We start from the raw sequence: 21,350 nt of genomic DNA, 5'->3' as shown, positions 1-21,350 counted from the left end.
GTGGATGATGCTGCCAGGGTCTCCTCGCCCTCTTGAGTCCACTTCTTCACCTTCCTTTTGGACAGAGGCATTGTCTTGACCTTAGGAACGTACTTAAAAGAGAGCAGAAAAACGCTATGGTCTGACCTCCCCGTATGCTCCCCGTGCATTAGCATAGAGCAGATCAAGGCATGTGGCAGTCCACATGCTGTATAAATTCAGAAAGATTACCGTCCAAGTCAGATCTCACGGTATTCCTGGGTGTTGATCGTCGCTGCCAGCTCATCCATCCATCTATCTCAGCCAGAGAGCATGCATTCCCCATGAGGATGGCAGGAACAGCGGGGCTTATGTTTCCACGTCTTTGCCCCGTCTTTTCAAAATTTCTCCCGGGATGTCGCGTCTAAACCCCAGCGGCAGAACAGGCTTGTTCAGAGCAAACAGCTGATCGCGGGAGTAAACAAAAGACTTTCAGCTGTACGGGTTACTGTGAGTTACGAGGAGTAACAGGAAAAGTAAAAACACAAGCTTGAAGCTAGCAAAATCCATGCTGTTGACAGTGGTGGTGTGTGAAGCAAGCAAAAGCAAAAAGAAAAGAAGGACACTATAATAAATACTAAAAGACAAAGACAAACAGTAGCGCCACTCAAGATTTTTGTTTTTAAATGTTACAAACCAAAAGTGGACTTGATAGATACAGTTGCCTGAGTATTTATCCTCATAAATCTACTAGTGTAAAAGTAAAACGTACTTCCTTAATGGAGCTTTTCTGGTTTCCTGGCAGAGTGTCCTTCTGATCCTCCTCCTCGCACGATTTTCTGCCTGAATCTATTCACAGAGAGTCACAGGATGCCTCTCAATCAGATTAGCTTTCTGTCAATTTGCCTCCGTGAATAAATCCCATGTTAAATGAACTCTTTTTTTTTTGTAAATGTGGCTCATTAAGAGGCGGGATGACTTGACTTCCTAACAAAAGTGACAGCACAAGAGCGGATTTCCTCCGTTCAGTCACAGCCAGAGCTGTATAGGACGCATGGATCCACCGAGGCCTCACAGGTGTTCGGGTGTCAAGCGCCCTCTCTGATTTACGATGAGAGCCCCTCCTCCATTAAATATTCAATTCTTTCATCTCATTCAGCATTCCCTTTTTAGCCCTTTGTGGTGATTTATTCCCTCTAATGTTGGCAGTGATGTGACTGAAATATGCATTTCTTCCTGGTGTGTCTAACAGGCGTGTTTTTTTTTTGTTTTTTTTTCTGCCTGCCTTTCAGTGGGGGAGTTTGTGAGCGACGTTCTCCTGGTTCCGGAGAAGTGCAAGTTCTTCCACAAAGAGCGGATGGACATTTGCGTCAGCCATCAGCAGTGGCACGGCGTGGCCAAAGAGGTAAGGAGGGACTCGACAGGAAGTGGCAGGAGGCTGTTTTTCATCAGAGCATTACAGGAAGGAGAGGGCCTGGTTTAATTGGGTTATGAAAAATCAGCTGTCGCGGTTTCATGTTTTATTTTCCTTGTCAAGTATCTGCCTCTCAGAGATCCTCCCAGCATTTACATTTCAGGCTCTAATCAGATTATTGGCTGTAATGTGGCTTAGCTCCTGTCGGGGCCCCACTGGGGTCACCCCTTTGAAGCCTTTCTGACCATGACCAACAGGTGTTATCGGCTCCCTCCCCCAGGCTTTTGCCCCCGCCCGGTGGAAATGATGACATCACAGCATCCCATTTTGGTCCCATTGAAAATGAATGGCGCATTAATCGGGAAAAAATCACGCACCATTGCTCAAGAAATATTGGATGATTGAATATAAACTACGTAACATACGCATGAACTGTGTAAGTCTCAACCGACCAAAGATTTTGAACAGCTAGAAACCGAATTCTCGTGAAAACCTGTAGACCGAAACCCCCGATGGACATCTGCGCACATGGACGAATGAAGAACGCAAGAAACGCTACTGAATTTTCGCGCATTTGTGACGAAAGACCAAAATTTCACACGTGGGAAATGCGCAGAATGTACGTAATGGCTGTGCTGCATGGCGTTTAACCAGAAGATAGCTGACCCGAACTCCATCCATACAAAGCCCTACCTGGAACCCAAAATGATCACTCTGCAATATTTGAACCGATCAAAAGTCCTTCTGGTCCTTAGAAACCATGCCAGGGGTGGGTCTAAAAACATTACAAACACAGAGGTGAAATGTCAAAAGTCACAATTGCACAATAAAAAAGTTTCCACAAAAACATGGTTACTAAAACGAGACGGAAGTGTGCGCCTCATAGTGACTTTAAAGCACGGGGGTGGAGGATCATGGTTTGGGTTTGTTTTAGAGGAGAACTGCAGTAATTCAGTCAAACATGAACTCCTCTGTTCAGCAGGTCATTGTCGGACAAAAGAACTTTGGTGAAGACACTGATTAAGCTGCTGTTTGTGAGGCTTTGAGCAGGAATGTGTTTCTGGACAAATACACAACCCAACATCTAGACATCAGCAAAACCTCAAAGAAAAGAATCAAGCTTGTCCCACTGATACCTATTTATTTAGGTATCAGTGGGTTATTATCTTTTTTTTCCTTCAGTGTCAAACATTTTTATTTTAAAGTCTGAGCAAAGCAACATTAAGACTTCTTTTTGTCAGATAGTCTTTGTTTTCTGTGGACCGCAGCAGTTTCGTGCAGTTTATGACCTTCCGCCGTACATTTATGAGTAACAACGTGCGAATGTCTTCAAAAGAAATCTACATCCGATGCCAAAGATCTTTCTTTAGTTTCAGGTTTAGAGTTATCCTAAGTAACACAAATGGACCGACAGGGATGTGATAATGTGTGAGCGAAGCAAAATAGAAGAAGCCGGTTGTGTCCCGAGACGTTCTGAGGCGGAGCGCAGACACACCGACGCCTCCCCGGAGGCCTCAAACCAGGCTCGTGTTCGAAACCTCCTTGCTGCTATTTGAGTCGAAGCATTGTTGAAAAATAGCGGGTCGCCTAAAGGGCAGCGTAACTTTGTGCGAGCGAGCGGCGAGCCATACATCAGGATGACAGCGGATCGGCGAGGGCAAGCTTCTGCTCTGAGCCAGAAAAATGAAACTCTGGATTTGTGATGTGCATCATCCACTTCAAGATGTAGGAACGGCAGAAGATGCAGGGATTTCCAGATCATTCGAGCAGAAAAGCTTTATTATCCGGAGACAAATAAGCCACATATCCAAAAAGAATCAAAGGTTTTGGGCTCTTTCAGCTTTCATTTCAAGCTTTTGAAGGCTTTCATTGTCATCAGTCTTTGTATTTTTGGAGTTTCACAGATTTTGTTTAGCAAAAATGAGACTAAAACCTCTTTGATAAGAATTAAAAATCAGATTTTGCATAAAACACATAAAAAAACCTGCACTTTCCAGAAAAAAAACTTGAATTTAAGTTAATATAAGAGTAATATATAAATATTATATAAGAGAATAAGTTAATCTAGGACAAAAACATCAAGTAATAAATAGAATAACAAGTAACTCTAAAAAGTAAAAAGTACTTTTGCTGATACGTTTGTGACCTGTTAAAATTTGTAAACCTGTGATCTCAGCTTTTCATCAAAGTTAAAATCCTACATTTATTTATTTATTTGGGGGGGTAAGCAGATTGTACCTTTTTTTATTTGGGACAGTAAATCATTTCGTAAGGATGCAGCAATTTATTTAACCCATAATTCAGTCCAAACCTTTTACAAAACAACAACTAAAAATTTAGAAAAATCTTCTTATTTTTTTGTTTTGTTTTTAACTTGGCTATACTACGCCCAGTTTAATGTAATAAAACTATTATCTATCTATCTATCAGTCTGTCTGTCTGTGTTTTACACTTTCAGTGGAAACAGACGTATGCTGTACGGTCTTGTCTCTCTGCATGTTCAAAGAACAAAAAGGAGTTTCAGAAACTTATGTTAGTCCGTTTTTGACCCCAAGACTGTTTCTCACCTCACAACGCTTTGTTTGGCGGTCATTTTGAGGTCATTTTGAAGCGTGTTGTGTGTTGAGCGAACGCTACGTGTGCATCTCTAGGCCTGCACAAAGAGCTCCATGGTGCTGCACAGCTATGGCATGCTGGTGCCCTGCGGCGTGGACATGTTCCGCGGGACAGAGTACGTCTGCTGCCCCTCCTCTCACATCGGCGAGGCCATACCCGCTCCTCTGCCCTCCCAGGAGGACGATGAAGAGGAGCAGATAGAGGATGAGGAGGTGGACTTGGGTGAGCCCCTGGAGGACAGGTGAGCGCTCTTTGTTTGTGTTCTTCAGAAGGTCGTGACTCCTCCCACTCACTCACACCCACTCCTCCTCAGTGAGCCTCCCGCTGACGAGGAGCCCACACCAAAGGAGGTGCGTGTGGATGAAGACGAAGATGAGGAGGAAGATGAGGACGAGTACCATTATGTCTATGAGGATGAGGAGGAAGACAAGGAGGAGGAAGACAAGGAGGAGGAGAAGAAGGACGGCAGCAAAATGTCAAAGGACCAGGATGAGGACAAGATTGTGGAAGAAGTGAAAGGTTTGTGAAGTCCTGCTTTCTGTCCTTCCACCATGTTTGGACGGAAAGGGTCGCGGACGGCGTTCCTGTCTTCTCCAACGTTAACCTACTGCTCCATCAGAGAAAAGATTGGTTCTGTTGATGATCTTCTCCAACACCCTTTTCTTTATGGCATCTCCATCATAGTTTCTGTTGTTTTCACTGAGACTTGAATGAAGTGCTGCCCCCCGGTGGCCCGTTGATCTAACGCCCTGTCCTCTGGCAGCGGTGTGCACCCTGGAGGCTGAGACCGGCCCCTGCCGCGCCTCCATGCCGCGCTGGCACTTCGACCTTAGCCAGAGGAAGTGCGTGCGCTTCATTTACGGAGGCTGCGCCGGCAACCGCAACAATTTCGATTCGGAGGAGTACTGCATGGCCGTGTGCAAACGCCTGAGTAAGTGTCACATGACCACGGCGCCCGAGCGGCTGCACTCCTCCTCTGTCTGTCTGTGCGTTTTCTGCAGACTCCCTGACAGGAAAACCCGGGGGTCAAATCAGGATCAGCTAAGAGTGAATGAAAAGCCAGATTGTAATTAATTTGTTTTTATTGAAATTTTGAAAACAGTTTTAAACTCACAGTAGCACAAAACACAAACTAAACCTGACGTAGACAAAAGTCTGTCCACCGTCCCAAAGTTTGGTACCACGTCATATTAGAGGAGGGACGAAACAGAGAACAGATGCCGTTCTGAAGCGGAAATGACCTCACAAAAACCTCTGTCACCAAATGTCGACCATGTCCCGGTAGCCGATGGGCTCGGAGCCCCACGCCCAGGTAAAACTAGGATGAACTCTGCAAGCAAAAGGTCTGAGTTAAAACTGTAAACTGAGGATTAAATGTGACGAAGGAAAAGAACAAGTAAATACATTTTTAAAATACAAACTGAATCCAGAGAAAAATTAGTCGTCTTGTACTCAATTTTTTTTTAATCAAAATAAAATTTTAAAGCTTTATATTATAGTAATAACTGGTTTACAATAGCAATAACATATAAACCTACAAATACCGTGAATGTTTTGTTCATTGATCTTAGACTGTAGTATTAATCTTGTTTTCATGTTGTCACTTAGCCTAAGAATGAAGCTTTTTTTCTCATTTTAAGCAAATTATTATAAAAATGAAAAGGGAGTTTATTAAAGGGTTTATTTAACAAGAAGTTGTTCAAATAAAATTAACAAAGAAAGATCGCGTTAAGAAAATAAATTTAGTTCTTCATTTAAACTGCTTAGACTAAATGTCTAAACATAACCCCAAAACAAAATGATCCTTAGAACTTCAACCTAAATAATACATTTAAATTTAAAAGTAAACAAACTTCTATGGAACCTAATTTATCAAGTTTTTTACTGTTTGAAAGGGGATTTTTTTTTCATTTCCCGGTTTAAATTTGAACCTTTTATTTAGTCCTCACATTATGCGTTTTCGAGCTCATTTATTTTATGAAGTCATAATAAAGTATTTTTTTAAAAAAAACAAAAAAACTGCTGACCAATCAGAGACTTAATTAGGTTTTAAAGAGACAGGCTATAAAATGGAGGAAAAAGAGAGAGAGAGATCCTCTAAAACTTATGTCAAAATTGAACTTTTGAGTCTCTAAAGAAGGAAATTGAGATGGAATAGGTGCAAATGTAGATCAAAAATATTCTTCCTGATTGTTTTTATCATTATTCACTCCTTTGGAGTTTGAAGGTTTCCTGTTTGTTGTTTTTTTTTTTCCGCTCATGTTTCTGTTGACTCAGATTTAGCTTCACTTCACAACTTCTTCATTATCATAATGGGTCAGAGCTGTGATGTTTGGAGGGTGAATTGCACCGACAGGCTCCGATCTTAGTCCTGACTTTCAATCATCAAGGCTTTTTCCGGTTCCAGAGATGCCTTGTAGCTGCTGTCTAGATCACAGGTGTCAAACTCCAAACTGCAAGGGCCTATATGTTTTTTCAACTAACCTGCCACGTAGCCTCTTATTGGCCAAACACACCTGATCCAGGTAATCGGCAGGAAGTAGGGCTTGGTTTCTAAATAAAAACTGCAGGATGTGGGCCCTCAAATCCTGGAGTGCGTCACCCCTGGTTCAAATGAGGTCAAACATCTATAAATTTCTTTTTACAAATCCACCAGCAATTCCCGTCTCCACACTCCTACCTCTGCGCAGCTGTCTGCTTTTCTTATCTGTGTCTGCGTCTGCAGACGGTCTGTCTGTTTTGGCCCAATTGTCTGCTCCCTGACCGCTTGCTGTCTGCTCTGGAATTTGCAGCTTTGCCTCCGACTCCTCAGCCCACCGACGATGTGGACATCTACTTTGAGACTCCTGCTGACGACAAGGAGCACAGTCGCTTCCAGAAGGCCAAGGAGCAGCTGGAGATCAGGCACCGCAACCGCATGGAGAGGGTGCGTCTGCACTCTCAGTCAACTTTCTCTGTTCTTTTCAGTTAATATTTAAAGCAGAAAAAAGTTTTTGTGCCCCTGAACTCTGGGACGCTGATTTTAGTTTCGTTCTGATCGTTCCAGGTGCGTAAGGAGTGGGAGGAGGCTGATCGCCAGGCCAAGAACCTGCCCAAGGCGGAGAGGCAGACACTGATCCAGGTGAGATGTCGATCTCTCCTCCCCGTCAGGAGTCAACCCTTTGTCCCTACGTTTTGGGAGAGGTGATGGCTCCCAGGCCTCAGTTCCCAGTTGCATTAAAGATCTTTCATCCCAGCTGCTCCATCCTTGCAACCGGAGGGGCTAAAACAGAGCAAATGAGTCTCCCCCTGACGAGCCTGGGTGACAAACAAGCTCTGCAGGCTTCCTCTTTAATTGTGTCTGCTTGTTTGTAGCACTTCCAAGCCATGGTGGAGTCCCTGGAGGAGGAAGCAGCCAGCGAGAAGCAGCAGCTGGTAGCGACTCACCTGGCACGGGTGGAGGCTATGCTGAACGACCGCCGCCGTCTTGCTCTGGAGAACTACCTGGCCGCCCTGCAGGCCGACCCCCCCAAGGTAAGACCTGAGATCTGCGAGCACAACCCTGCGCCCGTCACTGATTTCCTGTCACCAGGCTTCGCTAGAATTTCCTCAGGCTTTTACCCTGAAGAAAGGGGATTTTTGCACCTGTCGAAGTCAACCCCCCGAATCCGCTGCAGCCAATCTAACCGCTAGAATCCAACGCTGCGCTTTTTTCAGTTTCCTTTCATCCAACAGTCGTTTGATCCTCCACCCCGCTCACACAGGTCGCTGCTCACCTCCAAACATCAGAGGGAAACGTCTTACTAACGGTTGAATCATTTATGTGTTTGCTATTTGCATCATGTCTGGTGTGAAGCGATTTCCGAAGCAAAAAACATTTGTGTTTTTTTTGTTGCATGCACCTGTCATGTGGTAACCGCCCCCTTTCCATTCCCCCTGCCCTGACACTAAAGGCAGAAGATCAAAAAAAAATGTTGCCTCAGTCCTCACAGAGAAGCTGCCTTTTCTTCTTCTTCTTTCAAGGGCAAATCCACAGTTTTCATCTGAGCGTGTCGTCTCCTTCATCTTCCCCCACGCCTACACAAAGCTTCACGTCCTCTTTTCCCAGAAACATTGAAGGCAGAGCAGCTTACAGGCGGAAATTTGACCACAGACGGAAAAATTAAGAAGGAATTTTCCACCTTTCAGTCCACCCGGAATACCTCCTTCACAGATTTCTGTCCTCTCTCCACATTATTCATTTAAGCCGGTTGGATTAAAAAGATAGAAATCAAAAAGGAGCGCACGTGTTGTCAAGTAGAAAAGCATTGAATAACTCAAAACACGTGATTTTCTGTCTTCTTCAGCCTCATCGCATCCTCCAAGCCCTGAGGAAGTACGTCCGCGCCGAGAACAAAGACCGCCAGCACACCATCCGCCACTACCAGCATGTTCTGGCTGTGGATCCCGAAAAGGCAGCTCAGATGAAGTCACAGGTCGGTGTTTTTTATCATCTACGGTCTGAAACAAAGACCATACATAAAGCCTTTACATTTGTGGGGGGAAAAATAGGGAAACCTATAGTTGACCCGCACAAAATATCAAGGTCAGTAACAGCTTAGGTTGAAAATGTTTGAGTTAATTGTTTGCTACGGGCGTGCTACAGACGACAGGTCATAGCTAACACTTGTATGCAAAACGCCAGGGTAAGTAAGGGAAAAGTTGGTGAGACGAAGGCGTAACGTACATTTGCCTGCAGCCTGACTCCTAGAAATGAGGACATTAACCAATCAGAGTGTAGTTTGCATGTTCATCCCACGAGCACTTGCGTATCACAGCATTTGCGAACAGTAGTCACACCCTACTAATGACTAGAGCACGCCATAAGGGAACTGTTAGACAGCATCAGCTGTTCGAACAACATCCTTATCGTTACAAATACTTCACGATCCATTTACCACATGCACAACAGTGGTATATTCCATTTTCATGACGTCACTTACGATGGCCACAGAGCCTTTAGGGGACTGCAATACACACCAGCTCCACTTACCGTGCATTCTCAACAAACACGATTTGTGCATGTGGGGCACTAAGTTTCTATCTCAAGTCAATGTACAGAAGCCATCGATGTGTTGATGACGTGATCAGTGGGTGGAGTCCAAAACCAACATTTGATCATCCTCATCATGAACTTTAGGATATTTTTCTTATTTGTGTGGACAAAACCATAAAAACATCATCCAATTTTTATTCCTCGGACTAATGCGGAACAGCAAGTCGTTAAACTTGAGTCGCAGCGAGACAGAAGTATCGCTGATACTGTACCGTCATGCGGACAACCCAAAAACCCACAGCATGTGTACAGGTGGATGTGACTAAAGCTTCTGTCACCAGCTGGAGTTCTGCAGGATTTGTGGAGCTGTCGGTCATAATTTCTGGGGGTTTTCTATTTGTGGTTTCGGCGTTGAAGGCATTAAAGCTGTGGCTGTAAGCCTGAAACCGGGGGCTGAGCCGCTGCAAGATCTTCAACGTCAAAGTGTGCGGATGCCTCAGCCGGCTCCTCTCTGCCCTGTTGGGTTGTGATTGTGTAGGAGGTAAAAAAGAGCTCTCTGAATTGAGCGTGCGCACTCGTCTGAAGCAGGTGCCGTGGCAGCGGCGGGGGGGGGGGGGGGGGGGGGGCAGGCGGGCGGGCGGGCGGATGTTTCATTCACTTAAGCCGCCGCTGAAGATTAACGTGGTCTTGTGTAACGGCGGACTCTGAGCTGCAGTGGAGGGATTTCTCTGGAAGCTTCTCATTCTAGCTGCCCTTTGGCTCCATTAATAGTTTTCTAGATAACACAGCAGGTGGATGTAACAACACAGAGACAACCAGGGTGGGGGTGGGGTGGGGGTGGGGGGTCTTTTCATAAAGCTGCTGCCTCCAATCTCCACGGATGAGACGTGCGACCTCCCGCTGCTCTTATAGCTGCCCAAAAAGACCGTTCTTGATGCGGCAGAATTTCCAGGCCAGTGCTGACCACTGCGAGAAGTGGTAGCCTAAAAACAGGAAAAGAGAACTCATCTGAAGAAGAAAATCACTAGACGGAACTAAATTTGACTGAACATGCAGTGATCTGTTTTTACTTAACAAATCTTATGGTAAGATATCAAAATCTAGACACAAGACGTTCCACGCAAGCATTAAAAAGTAGAAAAATTTGCTAAAAAGCTAACTTTTAGTTTGAAATTGAATTTTTACAGCCCCATTAGTAGTGTTTTTAAGAACCTTATTCTAGTTCATATTGATTACAGTGATTACAGCTGAAAAAATAATCATTTTGGTGATTTTTGTCTGAGTTGGGCAGTGAAAGAGCTAATAAATCCTCATAAAAATCACATACTAACTAGTACTTTTTCTTAAATCTAAATGCTTTGTTGAATCACAATAACCTCTCAATATTTGTTGAACTACCTTAAAATTGAACCAAAAATGATAGTGAAATTTGAGTTTTTTAGTCTAAAGTTGAGTTTTTCTATAAGTCAGGTTATGACTTATTTTAATGATAAAATTGTTATTTCTAGCTCTTAATGAGAGAGAGAAAACTCCACTGTGCTGATTTTGAGAAAAGCTTGGAAAGGTGCAGAGAAAAGATAAACTTTGAAACCTGGTAAAATATCTTGAAGGTCTGAAATCTTGCACCGTGCACAGATTGACGAGCTCTCATGATGAGGATTGTTTGTCCGATGCAGTACCAGAAGGAGCCAGCAGGGAGGCAGCACACCTCCCAGCTGAGAAGGTGCACTAATGTCATCTGCTGCTGCGCCTGCTGCACCACAACCACGACATTAAAGGCCTCAGCCATTGCAGGGAGAAATATGCGCCGCTTTGTCAGACGCTGCTTTTTATGCCGTGCCAACTACGGCAGAACTGTGGGAACATGCCGGCGCCTCAGTGTCAGAACTGCTGTCAGATCCAGCGGTATTGTTGGGTGTCCTCCTCATTAGGAGCGGTTTTGTTGCAGGGCAGTGACGTCGCGTTGACGACTAACGTGTCGGGTCAGATCACAGCCTGAAAGTGAAGCTTCTTCTGTTGCAGGCGGAGGCTTGTTCAGGCTTGCAGGCTTGAAGATTAAGTAAATTGGGGTTTTTTTGTCCCAGGAGTATTTCCGTGGATGCAGGGGTGGAAAAAGAAACCAAAAAGTGGCAGAGCTGATGTTTTCATACAACATTGATACTAAAAAACATTATTTTTTTATAAACTTTGAAGTAAAGAGTAGCAATTTAAATAAAATACATCAATTTTCAACATCATATTTACTAAACTTCTAAATTCAGTAGAAAAAAAATCAACAAATGAATGTTTAAATGTTGATATATCCAAAAATACAAGCAAAATATTAATAAATAAGCTGAACAAAATGTCTTTTTTTTTCTCTTTTACAACAATAAAACCTTATACCATCATGTAGAACATAAAGTACAAATAAATTAAGTAATTAGATAAACATAATCTAATATACCTGAGAGAAATTCCTGTTTTTATGATAAAAGTTAAAAGTACAACATTCCTAAAAGAGGTTAAATTGTCAACAAAAGTTCATTTACTACTCATCTATATTTGTAGGATGATTTTTCAAACTAATTGCCTTCCTTTGAAAAGTGTTTTTCTTCTGTTACACATGAAAAAAATAGCAAACAGAGCTAGAAGAATTTCATAGGATTTCTTAAAATAAGTTGTGAGTCTTAACCTTTAAAGGACAAAATACTAAACCCCTAAATTAACTATAAACGCTTATATCTAGGTAAATGCAAATAATACTTCTTAAAATAAGCTTTCGTTTAAAAAAAAAACAGCTTTATGTCTTTAAAGAAGGCATATTTATACACGTTTCCCCCAAACATATCCAATTTTAAATAGTAGAACAGTCCAACAGTTTTTATTTGTCTTAAAACTTAAATGTAAACTGTCAAACATCTGTCCTGCTGTTGGTAAATGCAACTTTCCCTCAAACCAGAAAGTCCTTAAACTTTTCCTTAAAAATACAATTTAAAGTTAAAAAAAACACATTTCAGTGGAATGTGGTTACATAAGACGTTTCTAAGATCAAATTACTCAACTTCAAGAGGTATTGTCTCCAACCAAGTAGTTACGTCTCACTACAAGGTTACTAGTAAGTACATCAAGCGTAGTAAAATATTTAAACTACAAAATCAGACAAAAATACTTTTATACAAGTATTTTTAAAGCATCTTTGACAACTAGATTTGGTTTTGAGTAGCAGTGCTGAAGTAAGACATTGACTGTATCAGAGGACTGGACCGAGTGAGACTGACACAGGAAATGGTTTTTACTTCAGGCTCCAACCAAATGAAGTCTTCTTGACCCAAGAACCCACACTGAATGAAGCTGATCGCGCCCCCCCTGTGCCAGTGCTACACGCAGCCGCCTGAGCCCCCCAGCCACTGATCACTAACATAAGAAAAGAGCTATAAAAAAACTGCCATGGGGGGAACAAGAATGCCCCCCATCAGGATTAGTTTATTTTGTGATTGAAAAACGTTCTTAATAAGATTATTTTTATTCCGAGACAAATAAATGTAAAAGATTCAGTTTTAGCTAAGTGAAATGTGGATTTTTTTGGGGGGGGGGGTCATTTTGATCCCATAGAAAAAAGGCGCATCGGATCAGGATGTTTTGGGAACGAGCATCCTCTAAAGAAGAAATTGTTTGGTTGACTTCCTGTTTTTTAACAACAGGTGATGACTCACCTGCGCGTCATCGAGGAGAGGATGAACCAGAGTCTGTCTCTGCTCTACAAAGTTCCTTATGTGGCCGAGGAGATCCAGGATGAAATCGGTGAGTCGGCGGGAGGTCTAAAAGCACCAAGACCAACCAGGTTTTACGGTTTTTACTGTCTGAGCGGGAACATTTTTGTTTAAAAGTACACAGGAGCTTCTGCCTCATTTGTTAGTAAGAATGTAAAATAAATAAACGCAGGGGTGTCCTCAGCGGGATCCCGTTTAGATGTGTCCGAATCGTTTAAGAGTTTTCCGGCTGCACCTACAGCGTGAGTTAAAGCAGAGCTCACGCAGAGGAAGAACTGGGTCACCGCTTTTATCCCGTTCTTTAGGGACGTATTTACTTGGGAAACAGCTCTTGTAATTGGCGGTTAGCAGAAAGAGGAGCTGTCTGCTGCGTGCGCCCCCTCTCATCGCGTCCCCCCTCTCTCCGCAGACGAGCTGCTCCAGGAGCAGAAGGCCGACATGGACCAGTTCCTGTCCTCCATCTCCGAGTCACAGCCTGACGTCACGGTGTCGTCAGAGGAGAGCGTGGAGGTCCCCATCTCCGAGGGCAAACCGTACCGGCCCATCCAGGTCTCATCCCTGGGGTCCCAGCCGGAGCCAGAGGGTGAGCCGCCGCCACCGCCGCAGCAGCCACGGCAGCAAACAAACCCGCACTGTTCTGCAGAACAATGGCTGGCACGGCCATTCTGAGCCGCAGCGAGGGGAGCGGGGGGCCTTATCGGAGCCCACACATTTCCCTGAAGCCTCGCTGTCCATGCAGCCTCCACTCGAGATCAAACTGAGCTGGAGCCAGAAGCTTTGGCGGGATGGAGATGAGGAAAAAGTGACGGAGGAAACGCCGGCGGCGAGATGGAAAGCCAATTGCAGTTGAATCTCTCAGGAGCGTTTAATGCACAGGCCAGCAGCCCAGAGGCCTGCGACGAAGCCAGATGTCACCCCCCCACCCCCCACCCTCACCCTGTTTGAGTTCTCATATTTATTTTCAGATTCTTCCCTGCTGAACTCGATTAACAGCTTGATAACCGATCCTGCCTTTCTCTTCTTACATAAGTTTTCTCTCTTCTCCTTTTTTGATTTTTTTCTGTTGCTCATTCTAACACCAAGGCGATTTGTCAGACTCCCCACGTGCCTTCAAGACAGGTTGGTGCCTCTGTTGCGTCTTGCTTTCCTGCCCCGCCCCCTTCACACCTCCACTTTTTCCAAGCCTCATTTTCTTCCACCGTTCTGCTTCTCCTCCCTGTTTTCCCATTTGCAAGCTTCTTTCCTTTTTTTTTTTTTATCGTTCTTTGCGTTTCATCCCGTCGGGATTCGTCGCCTCATGCTTCATAGAAAACCCAGAGACTTTAAAGGCTTGAAGGGAGAGGTCACGTCCCCCTCTGGGGTCAACCCCCTGCCCCCCTCCCCACAAGGCCGCCGCCTGTCAAAGCGCCGCGCTTGTCCCCCATCGAGCTGTGAAGTGTCGCGTTTGAAGCTCATGTTTCTGCTGCTGCCACTTCCCCTCCAGTGTGAAGTGCTGTCATCTGTCCTCCAGACTCCTTCGTTTTCTCCTCCATCCCATAGTAATCCCTACCTGTTGACTTGCAGGACTTAAGTTCCCTTTCAGGGCTGTTGCCATGGTGAGAAAAAAAACACATCCCGGCTTAAAATGTCCAGCAGATCAGATTACGAAAACACTTGAATACTGTTTTTTTTTTTAATCACAGACTCACATAAACATAGTTTTTTTTTTAATTCAAACAGGAATTAGCTTCTGCATCAAGTAAATATTTGTTCCATTCAGGCGAAATATTTAAAAAATCTTTAAAAATGTTAACCTGTTGACCAAAGTGATGGATGTAAACATTTTAGAACAGATAAAAAAATTCTTACAAAATAAGAATTGATAAAAACTTACGAAAACGAGTAAAGTAGAAAATAAATAAAGTAAAATAAAATATATTTGTTTTACTTTTAATTTTTACTAACAAAAACTGAAACAATTCAAATTAAAAATACAATCTGTAGCCTAAAAGCTGCAAATAAAAACAATTTTTTTTAAAAGTGCAATAAATGTCAGAAAATTTCAATTTCTTTTATTTACTATATTTTTAAAAAAATGAAACAGGTTTTTATTTCTTTTTTCTTACTTTGATTCTTTTCATTACATTGTCAGTTGTTTAACATTTACATTTATTACTATTCTTGACTAAATCCGGCTGATTTTTATTTCCTGGGAGTTTAGTTTTCCAGGAAAAGCCTCAAAGTAATTTATAAATCCATAGATTTAAAAATGTTGCACATATTTAATCCTGGTGAGATTACCCTAATTTATTATCCTGTTCAAATCTTTTCCTCTGAGTATTTTAAACAACAATGTCCATCTTTTTTTTTTCAAATAAAAAGTAATTTCTGTCATTTTAACCTTTGAATATATCAAAGATTGTAGACCTTTTTTTTCTTACTGTATAAAATCCTTCTATGTCGACTTTTTCAAGAACAAATCTGAGATGTTTGACCTTTTTTACTCAAAAATAAATCATTTAGGACAAATAATGTCACGAAAACATTGTAAAGATTTTTTTTAAAGACAAGAAGCTCCAGAATTTAACAGTCTCCAAAATAGAAACTTATTAAAATCCGTACCTTCAAAATAAAAGTTCCTGTCAGTTTTGAGATTCACGCCATCAGCTGTTCTTTCAGCAAAATGTCGGGCATGTTCATCTGGAAAGCTGGATATAAAACACAACGTCACAGAAATGTTAATACATTCCAAAGCTTACAAACCCAACCGGATTTATCATTTACATAGAAAAGCATATTCAAACTTCTTTTTACTAAAGCGTGTCGACCCATAAAAGTTTTTCTTCAACATTTACCATCTGTCCTCTGTGAATCATTTCAAAACACTTTTAATCTTTAACTGATTTGACGTTACAAGTCTCATTTGTGACAGAGAGAGGAGCTTTGGTTTACAACCTCCTGTTCATTTTGAAGTCAGTTACTTTAAATTCATTTCGAAATCCAACCATCTCCTTCACCATCTACTAGTTTGTAGTGTTTGAAAGGGTCAAACTGTTCGGGGAAGCACAGAGAAAGACTCAAAAAGTCCAGAGGAGCTGTTTTAAAGACTCACTCCGATCATCTTTTGATGTATTTTTAAAATTGTTCCCAATGGTCTTTAAATTTACCAAATGAAAGAAAAAAAACAGTGTCGTTTTCTAGACATATGACATAGTTTCTGCAGAGTGGCAGGAGTTCATCAGAAATGTCTTGTGGGTGGGACCAAATTTGTAATTCAGCCCCGCCCCCTTTCCCCTCCTTGTTGGAGCAGGAAGCTTGTGACCCACTCAGCATATTTATCACAAATAAGACCGGCTAAAGACCGGTCTCAGGTGACTTTTTCCCGGCCGTCCCCCCAACTCCGTCTGGATGAAGCTCGTCTGCTGGACTTTAAATATGTAGTTGTGGAGTTAGATAAGTTAATTCTTCTCTATGAGTTCTGGTAAATCGCCTGTCCGTCCTGGGGGAGGATCCCTCCTTCATGTGGGCTCCCCTGAGGTTTTTTCGTTTTTCCTTACCGCGAAGGGGGGTCTAAGGGCAGGGATGTTTAGCTTAGTCAGTTTGTTAGTTCAATTTAGTATTTTCCTATTGAAGTCTTTGTATTTGTGATCCTTTTGATTTTATGTTTCACTTTCTCAATTACCTATACGAAAGCCCATTGAGACGACTGTTGTTGTGTATTTGGGCTATACAAATAAAATTGAATTGAATTGAATTGAAATAAGCTATTTTTTCAAACAATCCCTGATTCATAACTATTTCAATAAAAGGGGCACTCAGAGATGCAATTTTAAGCTCAATTTACTTAATATATATCCTCCATCATCAGAAAAATGACGAAAAACACAATTTACATCGGAGTGGGACTTTAAAGAAAGAGCTGCTGTTGTGGCACCGCAGACTTCAGGCATCGCCGCTGATGCCGCTGATAAGATCGCCTTGAGGTTGAGACATCATGTCAGGTCTTGCATGTTGCCACCGTCTCCCTCTGACTCATCCGGTTATTTTTGAAGGTCAGATCCAATCAGACTCACAGTTTTTTCTAGATAAACGTGGGATAATCTGGACACAGATCCAGTCCATGGCATTGGGGGGGGGGGGGGGTTGTGGAGGGTTTAACAGTGCTCGCACTGTGCTGAACAGAAGAGGGGGGGCTTTGTTGTCAGCAGAAAAAAAAGCAGCTGTCAACCACCCACACCCCCCCATACCCGCTTGTTTTCGTCTGTGCTCCGTTCGCGTTCTGCCGCTGACCGAGCTCCCCTCTGCTCCCCCAGGCTCCGCCATGGCCGGCATGGACGGTCTGATCGGCGCCGAGGAAAGGATCATCAACAGGAACCCCAACATGGGAGAAAATGTGGTGAGCACCTCCTGCACCTCCTCCTCCTACATCCTCCTCCTTTCTGCTCCTGTCTTTGATGTGACTCTGCGGGAGGCGTTCTTGCTGCCGATTGTAATGATTGAGCACACACAGCGCTTTCAAGTAACTCTCTTCAATTCGTTTCCTCCTGATTATTACTGTAACTATGTTGTCATGGTTACGGCTGACTCCCTCTGTCTGCATGCCTGTGTGTTTGGCCACCTCCCTCCCTGCAGTCTGGCTGCACACTCGCCTGCCTTTAGGAGCCCTCACCTTGTGCGTTGTGCCTTCCACGCTCATGCATCATCGGTGTGTGTGTCGTCCAGCAAGTGTATTTGTCGATTTTGTTAATCTATTTTTGTTGGAATGTTGGGGTTTTTTTCCGAGATGGAGCAATCCACGGCGGAGCTACTGGACAGAGTTTGAAATGCAAAGCTGCGTAAGAAACGCCCGCCGGACTGCTCCATCTCCACAGATAACCACAATAGCTTCTGAACACACCCACCTCCACCCACGGAGCTTTTCCCCCCAGATGTGTGTGTGTGTCCAGAATAAAAAAGTGTGTTGTTAAATGTTCGCAACAACACCACCCTCCTTCTATCTATGTCCCTCTCTGGTCTGTACAAAGCAGCTTTAAGTGTCTCATCACGCAGACGATTGGTCCTCTGCCTCCACCTCTACTCTCTTCCTTTTTCACACACACGCGCACACACACACACACACACACACTGTGGTGAGTGTAACCTGGGCTCCCCTGTCTGTGTTGACAGGTGATTGATGAGTCCCTGGATGTTAAAGAAGTGCGTTTCAGTGCAGAGAGAGTCAGCGTTATGCATGATGATGAGCTGGTGAGTATAGTGGCGCCCTCCACAGGCCTCTCTGGGGAACTGTAGTCATCAGCAGCGAGAGGAAGGTCAAAGAAGGAGGAGGAGGAGGAGGAAGGGCTGCAAAGATGTTCAAAACATTCGAAAATATATTTATTTTTGTTAGATGTAAACATGGTGTTTGCATGGATGCATGTTTGTCCCGTGAATGCACCTGAATGCACACGTGGAAGGTCTTTATAATGCGTAACCCCCCCCCACACACACACACACACACAAACTGCATGGGAACGAGCAGAGAACGACCCCCTCCCACCCCATCATATGATCAGACTGCATCATATGTGTAAAGACGGGCAGGTGTCTCTGTTTGGATGCTCATGACATCAGCCATAACATGAATACCTCCATAATGCGCCGCGGCTTCTGCAAACTTAAAGGCTGCTGTTGGAATTTATAAAAAAAATAATAATGAAAAGGATCTTTTAAAGAATGTAGGAGAAGGTCTGACCTTTGGTTTGTCATCATAACATTTCTAATGAAATTGAAATCAAAATCTTTTTATTTCATGTTTTGCTATTGTTCCCTAAAAATTCTTCCATTAAAGACCCACTCTGATGAAAATTGTTTTTTAACATGTCCTTGTGGCATTCTTTTGTTGATGGAGGACTTATTTAAAGAAAATGAAACTTAAAATTGCGTTTCTGAGTATTTCTTTATTCAAAAGAGAGCGTTTTGCTACAAGCTCCCTTCTCCGAGCACACAGCAACGAACCAGGACTTGGAGGCAAATTCCTAATAAACTCCTGCCGCTCTGCAGAAACTACTAAAAGACCACTGGGAACACTTTGAGAAAAGATCAGAAGACCTCCAGGTTGCCATGGTTACACAACCAGCTTCCTTTGTCCCAAAAACCACAGCACAAGTGTTGCAGAACCAGTTTGTGATTCTTTTAGTCAAGTTTCAGTTTGTTTTGGGCTTTTTCTTTGTCCTGACCAAATAAGTCTTAGATTAATAGGAGGTTTCTGCGCAACACTTTCAGATGAACCTTTTAGTCACCTTTCTTTCAAATAATCTGAGTTTCATCCTTTATTTATTAGGTAAAAGTTTTAACTTTGTGTTTTTAGATTTAGTCTTTGTGTGATGGTCGGAAGTTTTTTGTTTACTTTTAATCGGAAATTTTATTTTTAGTACAAAATAAAGGAATTACATGTGAGCTAACAAATGTAAATATAGATATGCTGCTCATGTTTGAAGTTGGTTTAATACAGGATTGAGAGAAGATTATCCAAATTTGACTTAAGGCTGTGAGTTGCCTCATTCTTGGCTAAAACATTTAGTGTTTCAACAGCGCTGATGTGTGTCTGTAAGACAGTGTTTCCCAACCCTGGTCCTTGAGGAACAATGTCCCGCAATTTTTCAATCCAACCCTGCTCTAACACACCTGCCTTTCATGACTGTCGTTGTCAGGCTTCTGCAGAACCTGATGATGAGCTGAATCACGTATGCATGAGCAGGGTAACATGAAAAACATGCAGGACAGTGTGCCCGGAAGAACAGGGTTGGGAAACACTGCTTTCAGAACCTGCAACTCCCATTCTTGTAGTAAATCACATGCAAAGTTATGAGGACCCAACAGTACAAAAAAGAATAAAAGGACAAATTTAAGTAGTTGATCGCTTGGCGAACCCGTAGATCAAAAATGTTTGTGCAATTTTTTTTTCTATGGGCGACAGGTCACTCAACACTTATACAGTATGTAAGGAAAGGGGGGAGATGCAGGTGTGTTTTAAGGGATTTTCTCAAATCCTTCGGGCCGCCTGGCTGTTAGGGTAAAAGGGGAAATTAGACAGGGTGTAGTTTGTGTGGTCATCCTATGGCGTCTTACTTACGTATCACCTATGCGCGGTCAGTACAGAGCCAAGGACTCGCACCTTACTAGCAAGTAAAGTGTGGCGAACGGGCCGCTTGTGACAGCATCACCCGTACGTAATAAGTGCATGCAACTTCCATTAGCCCAGTGCTTCTCAATTATTTTTTCCAAAGCCCTCCCTAGGAAAAAGAAAATGTTTCGAAGGAGTGAGCCGCTGCCTCCACCGCCCCCTGTTAAATTTGCGGGTAATTGCCGTATTGCCTGTGCCTAAGGCTGCCACTACTGCACGCCCCCCCCTGGCATCGCATCGCGCCGCCCCACGATTTGAGAAGCACTGCATTAGCCTTACAAATACTTCACGACACACCTATCACACACATGACAATGGTTCCTTCCGTTTTCACGGTGTCCCATGAGATGGCTGCACGAGTCACAAGGGAACTGCAAGACACAAGTGCGGTCCCTGTAACCCTTGTGCTGTCCTAGGCACTTTAACATTGGGAGTTGGGTCATCTAGACCCACTAGACAGTGCGCTGGACCTTTTTTCTTCAATGATTTGTGATCTTCACTGGTGTCCATGGATTACGTGGAATCTTTCCACCTTTATCCACCTTTGTCATGGTAGGGAGAACACGTCAATGTAAGGGTGGGGTCATCTAAGATAACACAAGGGTTAAGATAGGACGCTCCTCCTTGGGTCGACCCAAAAACCCACAGGACTCGATACGGGTCAAACCCTCCGTACAGGTTCATGCGACCGAGGTTTTAGTTGGGTTTTGCCAGTTCCGAATCAAATCCCAGGTAAAAAATGTGACTGTCACAAAAAGTACATAAAAAAGCCTTTATAAAGCCCATAATAGTCATGTACTGAGTTCGTTATGCCACAATAAAGAAGAGGAAACAGACTGTTTGTTAGACTTTAATTTCATGTTGGCGTTTGCACTTTAAAAAATATAGATTTCTAATGCAGAAAACCATTTTCTCACTTCAACTTCAAAATTATCTCACAAGTATGAAAAAAAAACAATGTTTGGCTTCACTTTCAAGCAGAGTATGGGTTTGTTGCTGTGATTTCTGGAAGCCAATAAATCTTTGTATAAGGCAAAAAAAAGAAAAAAACTAATTTACCAGCAATTATTGTGAGCAATGAGAAGGAAAGCTCTGTGAATCAGTGAAGCTCATGAGCAGAAAAGCAGCAAACTCACAGAAGTCATTTCAAAACAGCAGAAATTAGTCATAAAGCGAGATAAATGTGTGTTTATGGAGGAGAGCGTTTTCGTCGTCTTCGGCTTTAGTTCCTCTCCTCACTGGTTCCCTCTGCTTGTTAGGAGACCTATCGCCCCCTGGGGGAGGACTTCAGCTTTGGCAGCAGCACCCTGATCGGCCTGCTGGTGATCGCCGTGGCCATAGCAACCGTGATTGTGATCAGCCTGGTGCTTTTGAGGAAAAGGCAATACGGCACCATCAGTCACGGCATCGTGGAGGTGAGAGGAGAACATCGTCCCGACTGTCAGAGCAGCAACA

General features: G+C 43.2%; 1 protein-coding gene across 5 annotated transcripts in view; it reads left to right on the top strand.

The window, feature by feature from the left end:
* The window catches only part of aplp2 (amyloid beta precursor like protein 2), a 62,630-nt gene that overhangs the window by 39,633 nt on the left and 1,647 nt on the right, over window positions 1-21,350 (top strand). Inside the window, exons 4-17 of one of the 5 annotated variants that reach the window (XM_011482279.2) lie at window positions 1,251-1,363; window positions 4,024-4,229; window positions 4,302-4,507; window positions 4,752-4,919; window positions 6,781-6,914; window positions 7,035-7,109; window positions 7,343-7,501; window positions 8,314-8,442; window positions 12,686-12,785; window positions 13,164-13,337; window positions 13,838-13,873; window positions 17,047-17,129; window positions 17,900-17,977; window positions 21,155-21,310. In XM_011482279.2, coding sequence (XP_011480581.1) covers window positions 1,251-1,363; window positions 4,024-4,229; window positions 4,302-4,507; window positions 4,752-4,919; window positions 6,781-6,914; window positions 7,035-7,109; window positions 7,343-7,501; window positions 8,314-8,442; window positions 12,686-12,785; window positions 13,164-13,337; window positions 13,838-13,873; window positions 17,047-17,129; window positions 17,900-17,977; window positions 21,155-21,310 — 1,817 coding nt within the window. The remainder of the gene's footprint in view (window positions 1-1,250; window positions 1,364-4,023; window positions 4,230-4,301; window positions 4,508-4,751; window positions 4,920-6,780; window positions 6,915-7,034; window positions 7,110-7,342; window positions 7,502-8,313; window positions 8,443-12,685; window positions 12,786-13,163; window positions 13,338-13,837; window positions 13,874-17,046; window positions 17,130-17,899; window positions 17,978-21,154; window positions 21,311-21,350) is intronic. The other 4 variants (XM_011482280.2, XM_004075268.3, XM_020708078.1 and 1 more) reach the window with 4 other exon arrangements.

This window comes from Oryzias latipes, chromosome 13, assembly GCF_002234675.1.
Source record: "Oryzias latipes chromosome 13, ASM223467v1".
Lineage (NCBI taxonomy): Eukaryota > Metazoa > Chordata > Actinopteri > Beloniformes > Adrianichthyidae > Oryzias > Oryzias latipes.
Note: the sequence above shows the minus strand (reverse complement) of the source record. Positions and strands in the feature narration are given on the sequence as shown.